At 39.0% G+C, this 22,312-nt stretch overlaps 1 protein-coding gene across 3 annotated transcripts; it reads left to right on the top strand.

Moving 5' to 3' along the window:
- Positions 1 to 919: 919 nt before the first annotated feature.
- LOC121331991 lies at positions 920 to 21,113 on the top strand. Of its 3 annotated transcripts, none has more exons than XM_041396914.1 (8): positions 920 to 967; positions 10,746 to 10,867; positions 12,009 to 12,147; positions 12,984 to 13,060; positions 14,823 to 14,933; positions 18,221 to 18,327; positions 19,697 to 19,787; positions 20,904 to 21,113. In XM_041396914.1, exons 1-8 carry the CDS (start codon positions 949 to 951, stop codon positions 21,018 to 21,020), a joined length of 783 nt encoding a protein of 260 aa, XP_041252848.1. In that variant the 5' UTR covers positions 920 to 948; the 3' UTR covers positions 21,021 to 21,113. The 3 variants fall into 3 exon arrangements, with proteins under 3 accessions (XP_041252848.1, XP_041252858.1, XP_041252838.1); XM_041396924.1 differs by having other exon boundaries at positions 12,984 to 13,105; positions 20,908 to 21,113; XM_041396904.1 differs by having other exon boundaries at positions 12,984 to 13,105.
- Positions 21,114 to 22,312: the final 1,199 nt, after the last annotated feature.

Below are 22,312 nucleotides of genomic sequence, written 5' to 3'. Positions count from 1 at the left end.
CTCCCCCTGCGGCCGCACCTCAGCGGGGGCGGGGCCGGGCGCAGCGCCAAGCGGCAGCGCGAGCACACGCCAGGAGAGGGCGCCGAAGGGCGGGGCCGAGCATGCGCACAGGGCCCCTTCCGGTCGGTGTCGCCCTCCCGCATGCGCACGTGCGGGTGGGTGGGCGCGCGGAGGGAGGGCTCCTCCCGCGGCGCGCACGTGCGTGAGGCGGTGCGGCTGCCAGGGCCGGGGGAGGGGGGAGCGGACCCTGGGCGGGGGGCAGCGTGCCCGGGCCGGGGCACCGCCCCCTTCCGGGGGCACGCGGCTCTCAAGGTACCGGCGGACACCGGCCCGGCGCCCGTCCGGGGGCACTCGGGCCGTGCACGGGAGCCGTGCCAGGAGCCCGCGGTGTCGGGGCGCGGGCGCAGCAGCGGAGCAGGACGGGCTGCGGGGTGACCCTCAAAGGCAGCGCAGGCCGTGCGGAGCCAGGCTGCTCCTGCCGCGCCGACACGGCTCTGGGTCTTAGGCGTGTCTTGTGCAGCTTCACACGTGTTCACAGCAGCCCTTCAGAAGTTTGGAAATAGCGGCTTGAGCTCATTTACAAACGCTGCTTTCCGCACTCGATGTCACCTTAAGTTAACATAGCTTTCTGGTTACTCCCTCGTTTATGCCTGGATGTAATTTCATCAGCGTGCTACAATCAAGCATTTTGTGGCAGATGAAGAAAGGAAATGTGGGTCAGTGCAGAAGCTGTAAATTTGCAACTGAACCCAAAGGATAACACGGGTAACTTCAACACAGGCAGTGTGTTAAAGCTGTAGTCACATAGTGCTGTGCTGAATAAAGTCTAAACGCTGCTTAGTCTCAGGGGGCATGTGCATTTTTCCATTGCAGATAGGAATCTGGAAGACCCCCTCCAATTCTGTGACTCAGTCTCAAGCATCCAGTACGAGTGTGTCCTGTTTATTAATGATAGTCTCCTGGGATGGTAAACCTACCCTGATGATTGTGTGTTAGCAGAAATTCATCATATGGTACAGTACTTCCCCAAGTAATGCCCTGCTTTGCTTGGGTTGTGCTTCTTGTTTGGGTCTTTGCTCCAGCATGTCCCCTTTAGGGTGAGAACAACTTCCTAAGCCAACACACAGGGACTGTGGCACAAAGGCCAGCTCTGACACCAGGGAGTTGTCCAGCTGTCTAGGTACTTGGAGCTGCAAACTCACTCACTGTTGCCCTGTGGTTTGTGGCTCCCACAGTCACTCAGATGGAGAGGCAGGACAGATCTTTCCCAGGTGGAGCAGGCCCTCTGTTGGATTTATGGGAAGAGAACCAGCTGGGAACAGCCTTTGCTGTCTGTGACAGGCATGCAGCCCTCCCACCCAAACGGGCTCTTTCCTAGGAGAGACATTGCCAAATGTTCCAGAGCATCTGGGAGTCAGTCTTCATGACTAGAGCACAGACAGGCCTCCCTAGGACTTGAAGGCTGAATTTTGATGGAAGTAGTTAGTGTTAATTGCAATTAAATGTTCTTATTTTGCTGTGTATGTACACATACTTATGTGTATGTATATATCTGCACATGCACATATCTGCCTATGTGTATAGGCATAATGCTAGAGCAATCTGCTATAAGCAATGCTGCATCCTTCCATTTTTGAGGTCTTGTCTGGACACTTCCTAAACAGTGCTTGGGTTACTGTAAATAATCTTGTTAGAAGTGGTTTTCTTCTCTCCCATATGCTCTAATATATAAAAATCTCATTGAATTTCACATGCAGTCATTCATATTGGTTATTCACTTAACACAAATCATTCAGCTCCTACACACTGTATTGGTTTGTGTGGTGTGCATATATAGCTTTCTCAGCTTCCTGACCCCTTTACAAATATAGTAAAGCACATGGGAGCTCACTAGTGAAACTTGAAAATGCTGAACTGTTTCAGTTAGGAAACTAATACTTACTATTTTCTCTGTTTCAATTCTATGATCGTGTTTTACTTCTGCCATAGGAATTTTTAGTCAATGTTTTAGCATAGTTTATGTAGACTCCAAAATCCTATGTCAGTGAATAAATTTTAATTTTTTTTTTTTTATGTTACAACTTCCAAAACTTACCATAGATGGTTTCTGTGAAAGATAGTGTGCTATGGTCACTAGCCTTTATCTCTCAAATATTTTTTCTGAATTTTAATGATTCAGCTTTTTGCCTAGTTCTTTCAGTGAAATGATACATATATTCTTGCCTCATATTTCCTCTTCATAATTAACATACAACCTAAAAAGTAGATTAGGTTCCAAATCTTGAACTACTTTGTGTGTGTTGTACATCTGAGCAATCTGTGTCCTTCTATTTTTATACTGTTTACATAAATAGTGATTGCTGATGCTTCACTATGTGCATCATCTTTAAACATAATTAGCTTTACAGTTGCCATTCAATGGCTTTTCAGCTCATATGCTGCTGATCAGGGAACAGAGTGGACAGGGCAATCAGGATCAAGCAGCTGAAGTAATGAATATAATTTCATTTCTGTAGTCTAATTGTAGTCTAGGCCATCTTCAGAATCTTTCTTGGTTTGGGATTCTTTGCTTACAGGCTTGTGCTCTGATAATATTTTATGCTAATTTTCTCTTTCAAAAATGCTCCTTGTTAATATCCTGACTGGATGCTATTAATTAATATTCTGAGAAATCAAGTTGTACTTTAGTCATCTGCATCCTTGGCATTTGCTTACATTTTGTGATTGTATTTTGTGAAGTGCTGGTGCAGTATAGAACTAAAGGCAACCATATTTGTTCCAAGGTGTGTCATTTAGAATGTATGACTTAGGCTAATCTTATTTCCCTGATTGCCACATTTGTGGAGACATTTAGAGCCTGTAGAATTTGGCCTCATGCTAATGCTTGTAAAAGTTGCCAGTGGAAAAATATCAATGTCTACCCAGTTCTTTTGCTCTCTCAAGGTCCTGCAGTTTCCCTCTCTAACATACATATATGTTTACATGTAGATATATGATAGAAGAGTGGAAATGAGAAAGCTTTATGCCTATGTGTAAAAACTTTTAATTGTTAAATAATTAAGGTATGTTTCACTGCCTCTTTGGGTCATTAACCTGTTCCTCTTTTTCTAATCTCCTTTGTCCGAGTGGCTATGTCCTGCTTTATTTCTTTCACCCTGATGAGTACAGGACTAGAGTACCAGATCAGTATCTGTACCTTACTGGTTTTATTTTCTTGCAGCATTGGACAGTAAGTGAGCAGAGGCATTTGTCCTGCAGGTCACATTCCTTTAGTTTTTTTGCATTTTCCTCAGAGATGCAAATATCTTCTGTGATGTACCCAGCATAGCACTCTTGATGATGCTTCTCTTGTATTGTTTCTCTGAGCTGCTTCTGTGGCTGCACACTGGCAGTAACTTTTTTTAGTGTGGCTTTTTTTCCCCCTCAGAATTGTTGCATTTCAATAATTATACTGCCCATTTTAATTATACTGGCCCATTTAAGGACATCTAGATAGTCCTGTGATAATTAATAGTGCTTGGGCTGAGGATAATGAGAAGCTGGTAGAGGTTTCTGCTGCTGTACCTGAGTAGGGAATGTGGTGTTCTCTGTGTGCATAAGGAAGACTGTTTTATGTGAGACGTAAAAATTTACCAGATCTTTGTGCCACACAGAAATAAAAGCCTGGTCTTTGGTGATACAGATGTAAGAAGGAAACAAATCTCTGATGAACAAAAGGAAAAAAAAAAAGTGGTGGGGATGGGGAGATAATATTCTGAATGAAAACTAGGATAGGATACATGGAAACAAAAATTGTATCCCCATAGACAAAATTTTTCTGTGGGCTGTCAGTTCTCTGCCTTCTCCTCCTGTATCCCATTCCTGTTTCTGTCAAGATGTTGAGCTTATACTTTTACCTCCAGCTGAGGAGAACTGGGCATGATTCCAGCGTTAGCTGGAGTCAGGCTTTTTCCTTCTTCACACCTCTCTCTGAATTAAAGTGTTCATGCATCCTTAAAGTCCTGAATAAAGTGGTTGACCTTTAGGATTAGTGTTGTTGCAAAGACAGCCTTAGTTATTACTGTAACTTAGTTGGTGTTTTCTGACTCAAACACCGAAGGCATGAAATGTTATTGACAAATTTCCATGGAAGATACAAATTGATTTATAGTAAAGCGACTTAGCTTAACTAAAGTGAAGTCTTACATATTTTGAACTGAAAGAACATTGTACATGTTCTCACTCCAATGATTTTTGACTAACCTTACTTGGTAATTACGGGATTGTAAGTGAATGAAAGATTCTATTTGTTTTTTCTATTTTATTTTCTTTTCTTATGAATGTGGGGTTTTCCGTATTGAGAATTTTAGAAATTCCGAATATTTATGTGTGATGGAAGACATTACTGTTTTAAAGCAGCTGCTTAGCAACACTGCTGGGCTGTTTCACAATCAGCCAGCTCTTCCCACACACTGCAGTGAGATGTACGTCATTTCACGGTGACTTGCATTCCAGCTTTTCTTTTGAGTTTGTCTTAGATCTTAAAGAAAATTAAATAAGAAGAGTTGGAAAAAAGAACAGGAACCTTTGGTGTCTTAACTTTTTTATAATCAGATGATTAATGCTTTAATATCCTTTTGCAATAACCATGTTCCAGAAGTTCCAGCTAAGAAAACCTGGGTGAAGCCCAAGAGCTAATTCAAACCACTTGGGAAACCCCCCTGACAATCCCCCTCAGCTGGGTCCCAGCATTTGATGTATAGCTGGGGCCATGTGAACCTCCACTGCCCAGATTTCTAAAATTTTCAGTAGCAGAAAAGACTGCATTTGGTAAGAATGGATGCTGGAGGAGATAACCAGTGAATTGACCAAGCTTTCTGTTTACATGAGCAACGACACAGGAATCAGGGGAAGTAAATAGAGGAATCTGAATCTTGAGTTTGAGATTGAAGTCACCAAACCACTCTACCTACTGGCAACTACTGAATGCTTTTGCTGTATTTAGCACTTAAATGCAGATTACAAAGCCTGTCTCTCAGTCAATGTCAGTGAAGCACAGATAAGGTGATAAGACCCTTTTTGCTTCTTGTGTTCTATCATGGGGTCTAAGATTGAAATATTTTTCTGTCAGGGCTAAATCTTACTGTTGTGATACTAACTTCTAAATTTTTTTTCAGTTCATGTAACCGTGTAATAAAACACTCCTACAATCCTTTTCCAATCTGTGCATTTCCTGAGAAACTTAAATATGAAGCTAAGATTTCAAAGTGATATACTGGTCTGAATTGCTGATTGTTCCTACATACTCAAAATATTCAATATCAAGAGTATCACTCAAAATAGTAATTGAATAATAATCACTGCAAATCTTCTAATTTAAGAATAAACAGCATATAATTAAGTACAATTTTTTTTTTATGGATTCACTTGTCCTGGGAGCAAACCAGCTTTTTAAGATGTTGGTGTACAATTTAATCTTGTGACTTGAAAGTTGAGGGCAGTCAGTGCTGTAAATTCAGGCTTTTAACAGGCAGTGAGGGAGGAGTATCTGATAAAATCAACCTAACTGATTATGGAGGATGTGCTGCTTTAGTACAGTGTTCTGCATACAGAGAAGAAACTTCTCATCATACTCTAGGAGCAGACCAAGTGTGTCCAGCATGTTCTATCATGTGTTTTATTATCTAGGAATTAGCATGTTCTCCAATAGGTAAAGTTATCAGATGGTAATTTTCACAAGAGAAGAAGGGGAAGTAGGATAAGAAAAAACTAGATTCTTTAAATGTTTCCTCTCAGTCTGCAGGTGAAACTAAAGTGGAATAAGTATCTTTAAAAAGGATGAAAATGTGGGTTTCTGTAATGTGACAAGTATAGTATGTGTTTTTGTGTTTGTGTGTATGTGAAAAAGTAATTTAGTACAAAGCTTCATATCCAAATTTGTAGAAGTGATTTCTTCAACTGAAATATCCTTTCAGAAGAGATAAAAATAACATAGCATTTTCATGTTAACATTTATTTGTTAAAATGATACCATACCAAAAATCTTTTCCACTGTTCTGTTTGATAAACTAAAATGGGATGTTACCTATAATTGGATGAATCATCAACTGTGGGAATTGGCATTAATTTCCTTTGTTGTGACAAGTGATACCTGTGTGAGAGAGGTCTCAAGAAGAATACCAAATACTTCTAAGTTGTTAGTCATTGAAACGTAATAATGGTGGGGGAAGCTAGGGATTGTGAAACAGTATGAGACTTACCTTGTTTAGAATTTAACTTCAAAGCTTCTTTCAATTAACCAGTGTAAAAGACTTAAACTAATAAAATGAACTCTGGTTATATTTCTGTTGGAAAAAGATTCCAGTTACTTTCTACCAATAACTATGTATGCTTTGGGACAGAAATAATATTTAGAATTCCTGAGGTACTTGGTATACTAAGGTCACATATTGTTTCTCAAATTATTTAGCCAAAAAGGGCAATACTAAAGTTTTAGGGATGTGGTGTTTCTTCCTTGACTTGGTTCTCCAGTATCAGTAAAACATGAATTACTAAATTAACTTCATATTAAGTAACACGGCTGTTAATATTTGCTTTTCTCTTCTGAGTTGGAGTATATATCGAGAAGACCATAAGGTGCTTGCTGCTGTGGTTGCCTTTGCTAAATCCTCTTCTTTCCTCTCCTTCAGTGACATGTAATCTTCTGTTGTCATTTGGAAATCACACATTGCTTGTCTTCAATCCTGTATTTTGCAGGGGCGTTCAGATGTTGGTGTAGCGGTGCTCTCTATCTGGTGTGAGGCTTTGTGATGTTTTCTTAGCTTCTGTACAAAGGCTGACTAGTACCAGGGTGATAATGAGGCTTTTTGCAATGTGTTAATTAAATTTTATAAATGCATGTTGAGTAAATCCAGTGGAACCGGTTTTTGAAGTAAAATACAAACACTACGCACTCAGACTTCCTCCATAAACAAATGATTGTGATTCATCTTGCAGTGTTTCATGAACTGTTCATTTCTTTCCTGGTTAGTTGTCTGTTCAGTGAGCACAGTTGGCTTGCACACTCTCCATTTCATGTTGTATATATTTCACGTATGTAACAGGTACTAAAATAATATATAAAATACTTTGCTATTTTTGTTTCTTCTTTGAAGATCCCTTTTAAGGCGATACTGAGATTCTCAAGAGTGAACAATTTGTTAAACACGAGGGTGGAGTTGATAAAACTGTACCAGCAGAGATGCATATTTTCATATTTGGCACTGGTGTTTCCTACTTGGTGGCAATCTACAAATATTTACATACTGCAAAAGTAAATGAGTTATTGTGGTAGCTGTTGCTGTTTCTTGCTTTGACAGGAAGGAGTCGAGTCTCCGTGTCAGAGTTCAGTGACAGACTATACACACAGGTGTGGAGTGTTGCACACAGCTTCTGCTCCAGCTGCCATTTTGTCATCTCGGATGAAGTCTGTTCAGACCTCCTTCACCTTTTTTGTTCCTGCTTGTTGTGCTTTAAAATATTAACTGATAGTTAGAAAGGAGCATTTCCATTTGTCATTTATTTTTCAGGGTCAGTGTTTCAACATTTTTTCTTTGAGCTGCATATGTGTTGTCCTTAGGACTTGTTTTGTACAGAGCATACAAGAACTCATGTGTGTCATGCTTTGTTTCACAAGGAGAGATCAGAGGGCCCTGTGGGTCAGCATTGTGACAGGTACTGTACAGACTGAACCCAGGGAAGGGATATTCTGGGTTAGAGGAAGATGGATGTGCTGCCTGTGTCCCACTGAAGGTGTGTGTTTCTCTTCTGTGGAGCTGGAGCACTGTATAGTCTGGAGAGCTGTCTGTCACTAATGTTGGCCAGGAAAGGTCACCCGTGCTGTGAGGGAGCAGATCCTATTGACACACTAGATCTGGGAGGAAGAGAGCTGAAGTTCTGTATTTGTGGTGTGATGTGGCTGGCCTGGTGGTCTAGGAACACTTCCTGCATTTCCCTGCATTTCATTAAATGCTATATATGAATTTGATACTCTTAACAGGCACTGTAACAGCTGGATGAGCTCTCTTGCATAGTAATAGTATTGTTTTAAAGCAAGTGCCAGATGTAGAGGCTTATTGCCCACAGGCACTGATCTGTTCAGCTGCTAATATCAGCTTTCTACTCTCTTGTTCTGTCTGTAGCACAGCTTTTCCCCTTGCTCCTTCAGATGTTATCCACCTCAGCAAACTGGCACCTTGGCACTCTGAGGGCATGTTGTGGTGCTGATGGTCTCATTTAAGCTACAGTTAGATTTGCCCACCTTCCCTTCCCATAATACCTGGGTTTACTGTGCTGTGTCATGTCCATAGAAATCTTCCCTGAGCTGGTTGGAAAAATCATTTTGCTTTTGGGATGTTCATAACAAATCTGCAAATTGTTGGATGGGCTGTGAGTTTAGCAGGATGGCTGCTCATTAGAGGTTTCAAATTAAAATGCTGACAAGCTGGAGCTGCTGCATTGCACCTGTTGTGTTGGTGTTGCTGCTGTTGCAGCTGCTGCCTCTGTCTGTTCCTCGCTGCAAAGTGTGCATCTTTTTAGGGGCTGAAGTTCTGGAGAACCTAACTGTAAGCACTTTGGAGCTGTGAATTGCCTTCCTGAAGTATAACAACTACCAATGGTAATGGTCCATCAGGGCTTTGGAGCATTACTACTGTACATTTAATACATTTTAAACCAAATATATCTTAGGGGAATACAGATAATTTAAAGTTTCTGCTGCTTACTACAGGGTGTTCAGGATTATCTGTTTGGGTCCATTTTCACTTGTGTTGAAAGAACCATTTACATTTGCAGTCTAAAGAAGAGAGCCTTTTGCACTAATGAATGATGCTTTCTTTAATCATATTGCTCTCACTACAGTGCTTAAGCAAAAACCATTTCAGAGGCATTTAATAGTTTAAAGGTTTGCAGGTTTCTGATTCCTATACTAGCCTTAAAATTTTTCACTCTTTCTAGCATTTCCTATCATCCATGGGAAAGATTAAATCTATTAGCATAGAGAAACTTGTAGTGTGTTCTGTAGATTTATTTTGAACCTGGTTGCCATCACACTTTTCTGTACTAATATTCCCACCTGGAACAGCAATGCTAACAAACCTTGCTTTTTTTTAAAAAAACACCTGTAAAAGCTGTCAAATTTCCTTTTTGTGAGTGATGCACGTACATGTAAAAAGGCGCAGTCACTGCCCAACATGTTGGCAGTCTAAGTAAAACAAGAAGCAAACCAGAAGGGGTGGAGAAGAGGGGACATATGTGTCTGGTTTTAGATGAGACTCAGTAGATAGGTTTGGTATATTTTTTCAGGATTAGATTAGTGGCTGCTTTTTGGTGGTGGTGGTTGTCTTTTATGGGTTTGTAGCTTTGACCTGAGATGTGCCTTTGTTTAGAACCAGTTCAATAATCCTCAAAGCAGTGAGATGTCCAGACAAAAAGGAATTTCATCTAGTTATTCTTTTGAGGAAAACATAACAAGAAAAGAGCGGAGTACAGGCATACAGCAGATCTTGTGCTGAATGCCAGTTAGGAACATACTCTTAACATGAAATTGGGGGATATAAGCAGGATGTTGGCTGCAAGATGTGAAAACTCTGGTAAGAGTAAGTAAACCTTTAGCTGGAGTGTCTGGTTCTCAATACTGCAGGTCAGAAAGGATGAGAGAGTCCAGCAGATCCAAAGGGAAGTGTTGAGAATCCTCACACACTAGGGGAAAAAAAAAAACAGGAAGGGTCTGGATAGGCAAATCTTGTTTTTTCTTGGAAAGGAGACTGATGTGACATGTGATGAGTCTTCAGGGAAGTAAATAGTTACTGTATAATACAAAGGAACAAAGTTTTCTGTTTCCATTGTGAATGGGGCAGAAAATACTAAGTAGTGGCACAGGACATCTAAATGAGTAATTAAGAAGGGTTTTTCTATCTAATATTAAGGCTAGTCAAGCACTGGAATAGATGGCTAAGGGTGGTTGTACAGTCCCCAGCATTAACAGTCATTTTTAAAAGAGCAGTTTGAAGAAGTAATGACGCTATTGATTGAGCCTTGGAAGAAGAAAAGATTAGTGTGTTCACATGGTTTCCTTCTGAATCTTTTTTCTAGATGTCTTTTAAAAAAAATGTGCTAAAGTAATAGAGGAAGATCCTGGAAAAATAGCAAAATTTACACTGTGGTTTTGCAAAAATGTATTGGTTTACATCCATTCCTATTTTCCTTCTCATTTGAAATATTTTGATAGTTTAGGTAATGTAAAATGTATTGTGAGTTGAACTGTTGAACTGTGCATTATCCCCAATTTTTTTTGTAAGTTTATTAGAAAGATCATACGTATAAAAAGAAATTTGTATTTAAAAAAAAAAAGCCTGCATTCAGGCAACTATTCAGTTTTGTAATTTCTCCAACAGTTCAAAAACATCTTTGATGTTTTTTATATCTTAAACTGAAACAATATCACTTTGGTGGCAGCCCAGACCATCATATGTGAGTTATAAATTTATAAATATGAAAATAATTTGAGATTTCAGAGAAGCAGTGCATTTATTTTACGTGGCAAAGTTATTACAATCCAAATCTGTCATTGGCTGGAAAAGCTAACAAAGGCTGAAAAATGCACGTGAATAATAAATCTTACCCATCTGGTGTTGTTTACGTCTTGCAACTGTATTGTACTGGTCATCACTTAGTCCACATGATCTGCATATGATTGTTCAGGGGTTTTTGTTTGTCTTGATTTGTAGATGACTTTGATGAGCTTGTGGTGAGTAACAATGATGTTGTGCTCAGAAATATCGCTGAAGATTTGCGGAATCGTTTACCCATCGAGGCAATGTTTACTTCGGAACATCAAGCTGTTCAGAAAGTAAGCTAATTGTTACGGTCTGCTTTTGCTGAAGCACATCATTTATTCTGATAGCATTTTTAGCAGTAGTTCATAGTAGAGAATGAACATGGGTTGAAGTATAGGAAATCTCACTTTGGTTCTCAGGTCTGTTGCTCTATGTTTGCATGACTCCAGGAAAGTTGCTTCATAGTTTTTAATACTTTGATCATATGTTATTTGGAATAGCTTTCATTCTGTGTGGTATGACACCTGTCACAGTGATTCTTCAATGCTAGCTCCATAACTCCAACAGCCCCCTTAAAGACAACAGGAGCACAGGGCCAATGTTTTGCTGTTGCCATAATGTGGGCAGCCCAGAGATGATATCCAGCTCTTTTCAGATTCCTGTGGCTCAGAAACAGGTGGGCTGTGAGTCCTGTGGGAGGAGAGTGCACCTTTCCTATTTGACCTGTCAGTATACAAGGAATGTTAATGCATTTCCCAGAAAAGTGGTGTGTGGCTCTTCAGTGGGAGAAGTGGATTGGCCATATGCAGCAAGCCTGGAAAAGGGAGGAAAGCTGAGTAGGAGGATGAAGATTATGCCCCTTGAAATGATGAGAAGGCAAGCATCCCAACTAGTATATTTTTGATTGAAGGTGACACCCATGTTAATTAGGGGTGCTTCTGGATAGAGGCATAAGGCACAATGATGAAAATAGTCAGTTGAGGCTGAGAAGCAGAATTGACGTTTCTGCTAATTTAAGTTAGATTCTCCTCATTAAAAGAGGAGAAGAAGCTTCCTTTACCCTGTATGTTCTCTATAGCCAAGCAAGCACTAAAGAGACAAAATTCACATCGGGCTCCCTACTCAGATATCAAAGCCAGCTTGCTTTTGTTTGTCAACTACCACTTACTGGCTATCTCAGTGGAATTTGATGACTCAGTTTACATGCAGGATTTCTGTAGTTTGTTGGGGGTTTTTTTTGGGTTTTTTTTTTTTTTTTTTGGTTGTTTTTTTTTTTTTTTTTTGTAATTGTTGCATAGGGAAAAACATGGATCTTGGGGATTTTGGGAAAGTGGGGATCTTGGGGATTGTGGGACAATTAATGTGTGACTTCACGGTGTAAGTGAAGTTAAGAGACTTGGTTATGTCTTTCTAAGGTTTTGTTCCTCTTCTCAGATACACCAGCATCCACTGCCCATGATTCATGTTGATGCATTCCTTTATGATGATGATGTTGTTGATTCATTGTGTGAGGAGGGGAAAATGAGTAGGAGCTACTGCACAGAGTGTGGCTCATACAAAACTGCATCTTTAGGTAAGTGTTCTTTCGGGAACAGGAGAAACAAATTGAGTTTAACTAAACTGGTTTGTGCAGTGACTCAGCTGGACATGACAACATCCAGCTGATGGGGGACTTTGTCCAGTCTGCTGCAATATACAGGCCAAAATTATTTCCCATAACCAATGGAAGGATCCTTCTACACATGTAAGTTGAATTAATTTGCAGTGTATGAGTGACAATTGTTGCCCACAAAAACTGGGCAGGTAAGAGGCTAGCTATGTACCACTGGAGAGGAAGATGCAAGAGGAAGACAACTACTTAGAGTCCGTGCAGTAGCCTGGGTTTCCTCTCTCATGCCAAAAAACAGTAGAAAGCACCATCTGTCTTAAAGCTTGTGTGTGGTGTGGTACAGATCAGTGCTGTTGTCAGCAGAGCACAGCCATTGAGGGAACGGTTTATATGGAGAACGTTCTATTCATTAAAACTTTGGAATTGAAATTAAAGCTATTAATATGTCTGCCCATAAAAAGTTTTGCACAAATTGTGTTTACTACGTTTCCTTTTTCAGTTAAACAGTTCCAAGTTACTTTGTTTTGTATTCTTTAACATACGTTACTGTGCAGAAAAAGGTAATTCAGTTTCATGAAGGATTTCAAAATTATCCATGTAAGGCAAGGAATCCTCAGACTTGGGACAGGCTGCTTGGCTGATTACCTCTGATTTGCAAACCCTGCCCTAGTGCACTAGTGCAGGCAAGAAACCACACAAGTTTTCAGTGAAGATAATTCTTCAGGTTACTATTTCAATGGTTAATTACGCAGTAGTTAGTACTGCCCACCCAACACCTTTGTTCTGTTCTTATTTCCCAGAGTTTATTTCGCATTCCTTTTCCCTCATGGAACTGAAGTTTCTTTATCACCATGTACTGCCTGACCTGACAGGAAAGGTAGTGGTTGACGTTGGCTCCAGGCTTGGTGCAGTGCTATTTGCGGTAACTTCCAGCACAGGAATTCATATTTTATTACTGTGACAAACATTTTCCCTCTTTTCTGACTGCCTACTCTCATTACTCAATATTGGATGGGTCATTCTGAGAGGCACCTCTGATCTGACTCTCTGAATAGTATAAAGTGCTGTTTACTAGCAATTTCAGTTCTTCCTCTGTTCCTCACACGAGGGACTACAAATGATCTTGCTTATGGAGAGGAAAAGTCTGTTGTCCAACAGAGTAGCATATTGCTGTCACACATGCTGCTCTTTTGCTCGTTCCTGCTGTCTCTTTCATAAGTGAGTTTGTCCTCTTATGTCTTGACCATGCCTATATATAGATTAGTTATGTTAAATTCCTTTATGAAGCTGATAAACTGTTAAAATATACAAAGGAAGACTTTGATATGAATTTGTCTCCAAAAACATATTGTCCTGCTCTGCATTTTAAAATGCACATAAAATACTTCTTCGAGAAACTTGAGTGCAATTTTGATTGCTTTTGGCATGGCTGGTACAACATATGGCCAACAGCAATGCAAAACACACATTACTACTTTCTTAAAAAAGTCAATGTGTGTTTAGGGCTCAATCTTGCAAACACTTGAGCATGTGATTTTACTCATTTGAATAGTCTAATTTTGGGATCACTCAAATGAGGAAATTTACTCCCATTTGTAAATATTTGCAGCATTGGGTCCTTAAATGGTAGCACTTCGGCTAGGCTGAATTTTTTTTGAAGTATTTAAATGCTTGTATTATTATTATAGTAGAAGATACTTTCAAAGCACTCTTTCTAAAAAGAGTTCTGCTTTGTAATGTGGTCTTGCCTTGGAGGAGGGGTGACTTCACAGGTTGCTTTTCTACTCTCTGAGTTGAATGGTTTCAGAAAACCTTAATAATGAAGTTGTAATACATGTGGATCTCAGATATTCTGTATCTTCAGCATTGTTTGTCTTTGCCATTGTTGGCTAAGTGTAATTATTGTGCTCAATGGAGACAGTGGCACTTGAAGCAGTATCTTTGTTAGGGCACTGTTCGCTCAAGTATTTGTACTTTTTTTCTTAACATTTCCAACAGCTTCCCAAAATCTTAGTCCAAAACGGAAGTATTTTTTGAGCTTAATATTAAGTCATAATTTAGCTTTTTTTTTTTTTTTTTTTTTGCATATATATCTGTGTGAAGCATCTGAAAATGTCAGTAATACAGTAATTTAGAGAAGCTGACAAAGACTTGATATCAAAATATCCCACTATATTATTGGTATATTGTCCTCCATTTTCACTCATTTTGACTCTGTCTCATGTTTTTGTTCTTTTCTCTTGATATTTTCTTCTTCAGTTCTCCCAAGGAGCAAAAATGACATATAGAGTCTTTTTCCTTCACACTATTTTCATAATTTGTTTTGTACACCTTTTTTCTTTCTTAGACTATTTTCCATCTGTTTTGCAGTTCAAGTGAACTTAGAGCTTTCCTTTTCTTGTTATTTTGATGTATCATTTTGGATCTCTTACTAACATTTGTGAGGCTTAAGTAGGAATTGCCAAATCAGGAGCTTAGCTCTGAAAAATATTTCACATCCACTGAAAGACATTTCTCAACTCACTATTTTAAAATGTTTCTTTAATCTTAACTCGTGTTTAATTCTCTTCTTTTTAAATGAAAATTTTGAACTTGTTTTAAACGCATCACAGTTACTAAATTTCCTTTTCCTAATGTAGGGCTATCTTTATAGCTCAGCTTCCCAGCTGTATGGAGTAGAAATGAATGCAGACTTTTGCCAGTTGCAAGAAATGATGATTACAAAGTATGAGTTCATTGACAGAATAAAGGTAACTTAAATATATATTTTAGTTTTTGTATTTTTAACCACTGTGTACAAGGTATCTGGTTTAAGTGAGTGGCTGGTAAATCAGCATTCTGTGAAGTATCTGCCTTTGCTTGTTTTGATCCTAAATAAAGGCTTTGCATTAGGAAAAAAAGACCTTATAGTAAAGAGGAAGAGGGAAATTATCAAAATATTTATCATTTAGCCTTTTTCGTGACTGGACTTACCCATTGGCTCATACAAAACAGATAATCTTAGCTGATTCTCCCAGGGAAATCAATGACATCATTGCCACTCACTTTTGTGAAACAGAGTGTATAAAGAATTTCTGTCACAAACACAAAAGTAAATGTCTGTGATTCACTTTTGTTAGCAGAAAAATGTTTGTAGGATTTGCGAATTTTCATCTAATGATACTTAAAGGACTTAAAATTATTCATATTTCCTTTCATAGAATCTCAGTGTATGTGTACCTTCCACAAAAATAAGGGTTTCTAACAAAATGCTATCATTATGGGAATCATTTCCCTAGTTTCATTATGGGAATAGCTACTAATATTTTAAAGAGGAAAAATAAATTCCTTTCTGGACCAGACCCATTATTTTGTTACCAGCAAAAGTTGGTATATAGAATATGCTAAGTAGAATACTGGCTTTAATCCTGTGTTGCATGCATGTGCTCTTGAATGGAGTCACATGAACTGCTGAGTATGGTAATTTCTTGGGTATTAAGGTAACCTCATTTTAACCTAGAAAGAAATAATAAACATATTTAATATTTAACACAGGGTAAGCAGTACCATTGGGTTGCTCAATTCAGTCGCAGTTGCTGACAGTTTATCCATAACCTTTGGGTTTTGCTTGTGTTTTGTGTTCCTAACACTTTACTGTGATGAAACTGAAAGTACAGTTAGGAGCTCTGTCAGTTCAGTGGAGCTGGAGATCTATAAGCATGCTTTTCAGCCCTGTATATTTTTTATTGTAAGCTTTTATGTATTTTCTTCACACCTTGTAATTCTGCTGAAGTACTCATTTTGGAGCATAAAGATAAGATAATAGGTTTTCAAAGCAGTGCCGGAGGACTTAGCTATTTGAGTCTCATTAAATGCTAATTTAGTCATGTGACTCCTGTTATCACACTGCTTTGAACATTTCAATCTTATATTTTTATTTCACCCCCAAATGAGTTCTCTCTAGAGGTGCATATCAGGTTGAAAAATTGTGAGAATCCAGATGCTGGTCATAATTCATGACACAAGTTTGAAAAACATTCTAGAGACTCTTCCTAAATAGAGATTGTTTTTTTCAAGATATTCTGAATTTTTATTAGAATATGTTCCTAAAGGATAGCAAAGTGAAATGGTACCTTTAGTGGCTAAATCTTTGAGTGAACCTTGTGTTTCTTTGGTCAACACTTGGTTTGTTAAAGTACATAGAAGGTTGCTCAGCATCTTTTGCCATTTGAGGAAACATTTAGCTACTGGGAGGAAAGTAAACAGTTGAACAGATCTTAGGAAACTTGAGACTTCAATTCAGAAATTGACTGTAGTGATGAAAGGCTTGGTGTGTATTCCACTGGATGACAGGGCAGCTTTAAAATCAGTTGCTGCCTCCTCTGTTGTGCCGGCACACAGCCAGGCAGATCAGAGAACGGATTCAGCTGAAACCAAACCCAGCAATACTGGAGTTTTGACTAGAGCAGTGTCTGACTCTGGCTCATTGTGCAGCCAGACATGCTTATGTGGTCCCAAATTCCCCAAGAGGAGTGAGGATATGTTTGGGGAGAATGAGGTGCTTAGGTCACTTTGGTCAGTATGGTCACTGACTCTGTAAATGCAGAGTAATTTTAGGTCAAGTCTTAAGTATCATTCAAGTCAAGGAAACATCAACATGAACTTTCCAGTAGTTTAAGCATCTTTCTAAGTTGTGGTTTAAAATATTAGAACTGCCATTAGTATCCTGTCCTGTGCACGGGGTTATTCTTCCCCAGGTGTAGGACCCTGCATTTGCATTTGCTGAATTTCAGAAGGTTCCTCTCTGCCCATCCCTCCACAGCATCAGCCACACCTCCCAGCTTTGTGTCATCAGTGAACTTGCTGAGGAGGCATCTCTCCTTCATCCAAGTCATTTGTGGATAAATTAAACAATACTGGACCCAGTACTGAGCCTTGGGGGACACCAGTAGTGACAGGCCTCCGACTAGACCCTGTGCCACTGTTTAGGACCCTCTGGGATCTGCCATTCAGTCATTTCTCAGTCCTCACTGTCCACTCATCCAACCCTCATACCCTGAGTTTACCTCTGAGGATGTTGTGAGAAACAGAGTTGAGAGCCTTCTTGAAGTCAAAGTAGACAAAATCCTCTGATCTCCCCTCATCCATGCAGGTAGTTGGTTCATCACAGAAGTCAATCAGATTGGTTAAGCAGGACTTCAGTGAATCCATGCTGACTACTACTTATCCCTTCAAAAGACATTCCAGTTTACATTTCTCATCAGATTTGGGATGCATAATAATAGAATATTCTGAGTTGAAAAAGACCCACATGGATCATTGTATAAGACAGTAAGATTTCTCTGTCTTAGGAGGAAATCAAACACGTCAGAGTGTTAATGAGCATCCATATTCTCCTGTCTCGCTTGTTTTGAAATTTGACATGATGTGCTAATATCCTTTTTCGTAGGTGAAGGTAGATGAAATCAAAACAGCCCCTCTTGTGCTGACTGGAGAGGCAGTTGTTTAGTAGGATCCTCCAGTGCTACTGAGCATCCTGCCTTTCCAACATTCCCAGTCCCAATATGCATTGTGAGAATTCAGCTGTCAAATCTGGGTCTGTAGTGTCTTTTCTAGCTATAATCCTTCAGTAACCCACTGACCCTGTGAGATGCCTTTTATTATCCTCAAAATAGCTTCAACTAGCTTAACTTCTTTCCTGAAATCACTGGACATTTGTGATAAAATACAGGGAAGTTAAATGTAACAGCCATCACATACACCATCTTCTCTTATGGCACACAGTTCTAAACCAAAATTCAGATGTACTTTATTTTACTTAGCATAATGGATTAAGTATCTTAATTAGAAGGTAAATCTGATTTTTAAAAGAAATTTTTGAAAGGTTATTATGATTCTGTATGTCAGTTTTATCTACTGTAAAGCCAGTGAAATACCTGTTTTTGTGACTGGTTCAAAAGGGTGGTAGCAGCTGCTGTATTAGGCTAACAGGCTTCATGACTTCTCAAAGGCTGTATTTGTCTCTTAATGTATGCCTTGGGAAATTTCTCTCCTTCAGGTGGTTCATGCAGACATCTGTACTCAGCCCTCACTTCTGCAGAAGGCTGATGTTGTTGTAATGAATAATGTCTTTGAATATTTTCTTGACAGACAGGAACAGGCCAGGTAAGCTCTGTGTCCAAACAAGTTACCTATTTCTTTAGCAATATCTGCATAACCTTGTGAATAATAGAAAACCTTAAGGTTGTGCTTTTTGAAGCCATATACATAATTTATATAAGGAAATTGTTTCATACCGTCTACTTCTAATTGTTATACTTAACTGCTAAGGTGTTCTGACAGTTGTTTATTGTTAAACCCACTAAACACTGCTGCTTTGTTTACACAAACCTTGGCTTGCATCCTTGCACTGATATGTTAAAATAGTATCTTGCTGCTAAAGAATCTGAGATTACTGTATCAGCATGAAGCTTAATCTTCAGAACTGACTCGTTGATGTCAGAGCTTTAATGTATACAGACTACAAAGCATGGTTATGAATGATATTTCTAGTAGATATTTGTAAGGATGTGGTAGCAAACAAACATGTGGCTAAGGTTCTCTTTCAGGTACAAGGCACTCACAGATGATCTTTTGCTAATCCAGCAGCATCCGTTTAAAGTGTAAATAACTTGATCATCGTAAGTTTAGAATGGGCAGTCAGAAAAAAGGAGTACCTGTGTCTCCACTTGGTCCCAGCCAAGTCTGTCATTCTGTACCAGCTTCAGCTGAGGCTTGCCCTGCTGCCCTGGATACCAGGTGATAACACCAGCCAGCGAGGCACAGAGTGGATGGGTGACAGATAGTGGGTGTTTCAAAATGCCAGGAGATATATTTCCAGGCACAGGACTGAGAATTCATTTGATTCTGTCATAACTTGGGAATAGTGGTTTAGTGTTGCATTACTAGCATGAAGACAAATGACATTTGAAGAATGCTGGAAATTAAATTCTTTTTAGTCTGAATTGCTGTGCTGTGAGAAATGATCTTACTTGCAAAACAAAAAAAAAAAAAAAGGGGAATGCTGGGGGCTATATTTAAGTACTCTGATTACTAATGTCTTAAGAGAAGTACTTTGTCACGACTGTACATGAAGTATGTATGTAAAGAGAAGCTTGCTGTGAAGCTTAGTAAAGGACTGCACTTCAGGACTGGATTTCCTTCAAAGCAAAGGGGCTAAATGTCAATGTTTAATCTTTGTTCATAGTGAAAGTCTTGACAATACCAAATTATATGCATGTATGTATGAGAATTATAAAGTTACAAAATGTAACATTGTGAGGCCATATATTCCCTGTGTTTTTAATACAGAGCTTGGTTTTATTCCTGCAAATACATTTGCTTAGATATTAATAATGACTGATAAGCATGTATTGCAAGTCTTTAAGCTTAGTCTACCACGGGCCAATAAACTGCAAGTGTTAGATTCATTGTATGTCAAATATGTGTGGTTTTTCCCCAAAAAACTGGTCACCTACCTTTAAATATGTTTCAGAGCTTGGAAATTTATTGCTTATAATGTAAGGAAAAGAGGGTCCTTATTAGTGACAGTTCCAAGTCTTGAGGAATCACTTTCAAAGCTCCAGGTAAGTTCCCTCAGCCTGTTTTAACTGACACATTTTTTATTTTCTGTTAAAGCAGCATTTCTGTAGTTGAAGTTAGCTGCTTGCCAGTATTGCTGTAAGGAAGGATATATAATTTTGTGCAGAGGTTAAAAGGTGGAAGACTCAGGATTCTCTTTTGAGGCTGACCACCAGCACAATCTCCCTGTACTTCAATTGTCCTCATGTGAAAAGGAAAATCCCAGCCTCTATGAGCAGGCTGCATGAATCACTGTATTAACATGTGTATTAATATGGCAGTATGAGCTTTTGGAAGTACAGATTAGTGAGAGATATGGTCTCCCAACTAGCCAAGTGACTACCATCAGGCGTCTTGAATCAGTTACTTAGCTTTGAATTGCAGTTGGAAGCAAACATAAGGACAGTGCATCTTTCAAAGATGCTGAATTCTCTGTGCTGCTCCCAATGGGCCACCCTCTGCCCTCCGTCCATTCTGCCATCGGTCATCAGTAGATCATGTGTGTGATACCTGGTCAAATTATGTGGTCTAGCTTTAGTTAGGAGACAAAAAAAACACTGATCAGACTTACGTATAAACTTTCTCGCAACAGTAGTTAGTTTTAGAGAGATTGAATCACTTGTCGCCTGTGGGTGAAGTAGATCCTCAGCCCCAAGAGCAGCAGTGGTATCATTTGAACTTTTCTTGGAGCCGGCTGTAGTCACAGAGCAGCTGAGAAGCCCTTTGTAGCCTTGATACAACACTCCTTGGGTGTAAAAGAAGAAATACCTGTGATTCTTCCATGATACTGTTAGCTGCTCCCTCAGCACGTGTCACTCAGAGAATGTCACCCTCTGAATTAGGATGCTTGAGGCTTACACAAATGCATAAAGAAAGGCAGTTGTAATATGCTAACAAAATAGCTAGACTATTGACTGAGATAATTTTTAAAGTTACCTCTATTATCTCCTATTTGAGTTAAAATGGCTTTTCCAGAAATTAATTTATCACTGCCATATAATTTGGAATGACTAATCTCTCATATTATGTCTTGCCTTCTTAATGTTGAAACTCCTTAACCTTGAAGCTCCTGCTGTTTCTTAACATGGTGTTGATTTAAGAATCTGCTTTCATTGTTTCAGACAGATGTACAGCTCAGTCAATGGGTTGAAGAGGTGCAGCTGAACTATGATGTGCATATAGAAAAGGATGTTGACAGAGAAGCACTCGAACAGATTCATTTATACAAGATTCTCTAGTACCTGGAAAATTTACTGATATCCTTATGATATATATTTTGGGCCCAAAATGAACTTGGATGGATTTGTGTGAATAAATCAGGTCAAAATTCATATTGTGGTTAATTTGAGTGATATATGTGGTTTTTAATGAAAAAGAGTATTTTAAAACAGGTTTTCTTACTGAGGCATTTTGTCTCAACAGGGTATTTTGACTTAGGAGATATCCTCATGATTTATTTTTTGCAGAAATGTTAAAAAGAGCGTCTGTATAGTAATGCTAAAAGAACTTTTGGTCATCAGTAGCATTGTGTACTGCCAATGTTTGCTAAATATATCAAACCTAAAAATAGTGAATTCTTACTGATGTGATTGATAAGAGTGCATTTAGCATAATGTTACGTAAAAGCTGTAGTGCTGTTTCATTTTGACATAAAGCATTTATTCTTATCAGTAACAATATTTATTAACAGCATCATCTTTGGTGTTCCTCCTATGGAATTTTTAGGTTTTCTCTCCAGGTTCTGCTTGATAACCAGATTATCTATTGGCATATGTTATGAGGGAGGCAAGTTCATCCATTTAGTTAGTTGTCCTTAAGGTGGGTATTAACATAAAATACTGAAGGACACTGAGGAGCCATGGAGAATTAATACAGCAAATCCAGGATGATTAAACTCTTTCTCTGCACTTCTTCTGTGGATGGTAGGAAGTGTAATAAGGGGTTAAGAAGCTGAAAATTCTGAACAGGTGTCATGGCTTAGCAGAGGCTTGGTGGTGGCGTAAAACAGTGGAAATTCGTAACAGAGCCTCCTCAGAGAGAAAAGATCCACATACGCCCACCACATTTATATTTAGATTTTACGTTCTAAGGATGTAAAGCTTTTACTCAGCTGAAGAATGTTTCGGGTTTTAGCAAACATTAACAATCCCAAGTGCAAAAATATTAACTGCAGGAGTTTTGGACTAAGCGTGTTGTGAACTTAGAAGCATTGTTAAAAAGTTTGCTGCACAACTTATGTCTAGTGTAAATGGAAAAACATTACATTGGATTTCAGTCTTCAAATGATGTACAGGTTTGTGACTTTGATAATACATGCTGTGAGCAAAAAGGATCAGTGGCCTATAGGCACTCACCAATTCAGTAAATAAATGGGACTGTAGAAGGGATAGTGAGTTTTAAGAAGTCTTACTTTCATGTCCTATTCAGAGTGGAAGAGGATGTTTTATCTTGAGTGATACTGAACTGCTGCTCAAATACTGTGTTGAATCTATTCTTCATGTGTTTAAAAATGTAAAAAGATGGAAGGCTT

Source organism: Onychostruthus taczanowskii, unplaced genomic scaffold, assembly GCF_017590055.1.
Source record: "Onychostruthus taczanowskii isolate IOZ18803 unplaced genomic scaffold, ASM1759005v1 scaffold1, whole genome shotgun sequence".
Classification (NCBI taxonomy): domain Eukaryota; kingdom Metazoa; phylum Chordata; class Aves; order Passeriformes; family Passeridae; genus Onychostruthus; species Onychostruthus taczanowskii.
This window is presented reverse-complemented; position numbering and strand designations above follow the sequence as displayed.

What these genes read in the sequence shown, in the direction of transcription:
- LOC121331991 (XM_041396904.1), top strand. An exon ending in AACATCAAGCTGTTCAGAAA is followed by an intron (nt 10,868 to 12,008) that starts GTAAGCTAATTG and finishes TCCTCTTCTCAG; the next exon opens with ATACACCAGCATCCACTGCC. An exon ending in GACAGACAGGAACAGGCCAG is followed by an intron (nt 18,328 to 19,696) that starts GTAAGCTCTGTG and finishes AATATGTTTCAG; the next exon opens with AGCTTGGAAATTTATTGCTT.